Here is a 3,460-nt window from a genome sequence, read left to right on the forward strand (position 1 = left end):
GAAATCCACACTGGTTTCCCACTGCAGTCAGAATCGATCCCTCGGCACGGCTGGCAAGCCCCTTTCCGACCTGAGCGCTGCCTGTCTCTGGACTCGTCTCCCAGTCCCTCCTCCTGACTCTGCAGCCCCCACACACTGATCCATGTTAATCTTCACTTCAGGGCATCCAGATCTGCTGTCCCCACAATCTAGAAGGCTCTTCCATGGACCTCTGCAATGGCTAGCTCCTCCTCGACACTTGAGTCTCTGCTTAAAAGTAATTCTTTGACCACTCGATGCTACACTGTCCTTCTCCCCAACTCTAACAGTTAACGCTATTTGAAGTTATGCATCTATTTCCTGGAATATTCTCAAGCTCCCCACCTAAGCCCCAGGAGCACAGAGGCCTGTCTTGACCTATGTTCTAGTCCCATCGTCTAATTCAGTGCCTGGTACACAGTGGGTACTTCATAAATATTTCTTTAATATCTTCAAATGTAAGAAATCCAACTTTTTTCACAGCAATTCCTAGAGAGAACTGGCTTCACACAGCTTCACAAGTGGCCCGATATTTCCTTCACTCAATTCTTCAGAAGGCTACTCTGCAACTTCCCCTAAAATCAGGACAAACTGAGCAACACCCATAAGAGGCCCACACTTCAAAAAAATGAGTCCACACCAGCTTTAAGGAGGAAAGTAATTGAAAACATGAAAATTTATTCTAAGTTGTATCTTAACATACGAGATCTCAGCTTTAGATGAATTTTAATGTTTACAAGTGCAAAAGCAAATAAATATTTACCAGTTGCTTTTTTTTTTTTTTTGCACTCTTATAACTCCACAACAGCTTAGATGCAAAAAAAAATTGTTGCTAAACATCTTGTAGTCTGGCAAAAGGAAGAATTACTTATTAAGAAAACCCCTCACAACAATAACAACCCCCGATGCTCGAGGCTTCCTTGCGGAATCTATCAGGATGGATCATTAACATTTGAGCACACGACAGAGCGACAAAATTGCCACCGGTCAGGGTGATGAGGATCACGTCCTCACAGCAGAGGCCTGACCAGCTCTGCCCTGGTCTCGCCATCTACAAACTGGGTAATCGACACTGCGAACGGGGCTCTGAGATAGAGAGCCCTATTTCTTAGGTTGGGACGGTGTGCTAATGCCACCTCTCCCCACAATGAAGCCTCTCATTCTTTAGGTTTTACTGTAAACGTCGCCTCCCCAGAGTGGCCTTTCTTAGGTAGGTCCCTGCCCTCCTCACTACTCTCTTTGGCAGCGCCCTGTTTATTTCTTCTATTACCGTTTCACAATCTCCAGTTTAATTAACTAGTTTCCTGGCTTGCCAGCTAACTCGCTTGCTTGCTTTCGAACATTGCTGCTTCCTAACTTCCAGGCGTGTGCTCTACCTAGCCGTCATCTCTGTCTTCTTCTTTATACTGTGAGCTTCAAAAGGCAGGGACCATGCTCGCCTGGGCTAGCACCCAGCCCAGTGCCCGGCACCAAACAGGCAGTCCATAAATACAGGTGTTGAATAAATGAATAAGGAATTAAATCTTAATGCATATATTTCTTAAGACTGATATCTTCCTTATTCACTTACTTCATTGTGTGGTTGAAGTCCTTGGAGTTATTCTGAGGAAAGTAGATTTTAGCAGGAAACAATATAAATATAAAGGCAACACCGATTCCAGCAACAATAAGAAAGTAGGTTATTCTTATTGGAATAATATATACAGAGAGACACGCATCCACACGCACACAAATCTTTCATGCTAAGGAAGCACACCATTCCAGAAATGTTGAGTACTTTCTGGATCTTCATACCCTACCCCAATTATTTTTTAAAGGAAAAGACTATTCACAGCAGCATGGAGCCTCGAATGAGGATGGGCGACTTACCTGGATTAACAGTGATAAATTTGCTATCCTCAGAAAATCGGTCTCCTCGGGACATAGGCTTTTTAGATGGCATTTCAGGCCTCTTGGGATCACTCCCTTCATAGCGTTCCTCTGTGACTGTGGGGGGCACTTGGGTGGAGGTGACCGAATTGGAGTCCAGGCCACGGTCGGCGTCCCTTGTGTCATCGGACCGGTCAGTGGGGGCAGTGGTGTGGTCTTGCAGGGGCCCAGGTATAGTCTGATGCGCCCCCGGCTGGGCAGTTCCACTGAGAGATGAGGGCGCGGGGGTGGGCTCTGTCTGGCTCCGCTCCTGGGCCGCGTGGGCCACCCCACTCTTCTCCTTCTTCTCGGAGTCCTTCTCCCCCTCCTCCTCATGCTCCCGCTCCCCATCCTCACTCTCACTTTTCTCATCCTTTTCCCCTTCCTCAGTGCCCTCGCTGTCCTTGGTCGGTCCCGAATCGCCATCTGGGCCCGGAGAGGCCACGGCCTCTGTGGTGGCCAGGACTGGCCTCCCGGCCTGCTTGCTGGCCGAAGCGGCCGTGGGGAGGCGCGTGGGCCACACGGTGCTAGGGAAGGAAGAGATGCCGCCGCCGCTGAATCCCAGGCCAGCCAGGAGCGTGCTGGTGACCACCGAGGCCACTGTCGCCTGGCTGCCGCTGGAGGATGGGCCCATGCCAGTCGCCATGGAAACAAATGAGAAGGGGATGCCAGAGGATGTCCAGGTTGAAGACCCCGAGCTGATGGGGGCCATGTCGGCGGAAGAGGCAGGAGAGGCTGTAGGCTTGAAAGGGTCACCCAAGGGTTGAGGGAAGGGACAAAAGAAAAGAAAGCAGAGAAGTGTCAGTAAATCCGACAGGGAATGAGCCCTGGTTACGACCCTCAAAGGGTTTTGCTACCTTTTCATTTTACTCACGGAGTCTTCCAAAGCATGGTGTCAAAGCTGACAACAGGAGATCCGTGGACAACCCTCTCTGGTCATAATGTTTTTAAAATTACTTTTAACTAGCATATCAAACCCAACTTTTCATTGCTATTGCTCAGGAGGAGGCTAAATGGCAAAAAAAGTGAGTAGCATTAAAGTTGGCTGAAAGAAAAATATCGGATGAATAATAACTTGGCAACATCAGATGGTCAACTGTTCTTGGGTGACACTGGACGAGGCAGGAGCTTTTTTAGATATCACTGGCACTCGTGGAGAACACACAGCTCTTAGGTCCAGAGAGGTCCTCCAGGATCTGGTTCCACCACCTGACAATGAGGAAGTGAAAGGACAAAGAAGGAAAGTGGCCTGCCCATGTCTGCGGTGCCTGGGTCAGGGGCAAGAGCCGCAGTCAACACTGCAAGTTTACAGTCCTGCATCTCCACGTGGTGTACTGTATAGCTGCTGTGCCCTTCAGAGTCTCTGGGTTTATCTTTGTCCACGTACATGACAAACGTCAGAGTTCCATTAACAACGGCCACCATGTGCTGGGGCTTCCCAGGCTACCCTGGAGGCACACATGATCATCACTCAGTTTTCCAGATGAGGAAACCGAGGCGCAGAGATGTTGCGGAGCTGCCTGTGTCCAAACTT

General features: G+C 49.2%; 1 protein-coding gene across 3 annotated transcripts in view; it reads right to left on the bottom strand.

The window, feature by feature from the left end:
- The window catches only part of PTPRG (protein tyrosine phosphatase, receptor type G), a 642,217-nt gene that overhangs the window by 87,360 nt on the left and 551,397 nt on the right, over positions 1-3,460 (bottom strand). For all 3 annotated transcript variants that reach the window (XM_015593756.2, XM_025050798.1, XM_025050799.1), the window contains exon 12: positions 1,888-2,668. In XM_015593756.2, the coding sequence (XP_015449242.1) occupies positions 1,888-2,668 (781 nt within the window). The remainder of the gene's footprint in view (positions 1-1,887; positions 2,669-3,460) is intronic.

This window comes from Pteropus alecto, unplaced genomic scaffold, assembly GCF_000325575.1.
Source record: "Pteropus alecto unplaced genomic scaffold, ASM32557v1 scaffold75, whole genome shotgun sequence".
Lineage (NCBI taxonomy): Eukaryota > Metazoa > Chordata > Mammalia > Chiroptera > Pteropodidae > Pteropus > Pteropus alecto.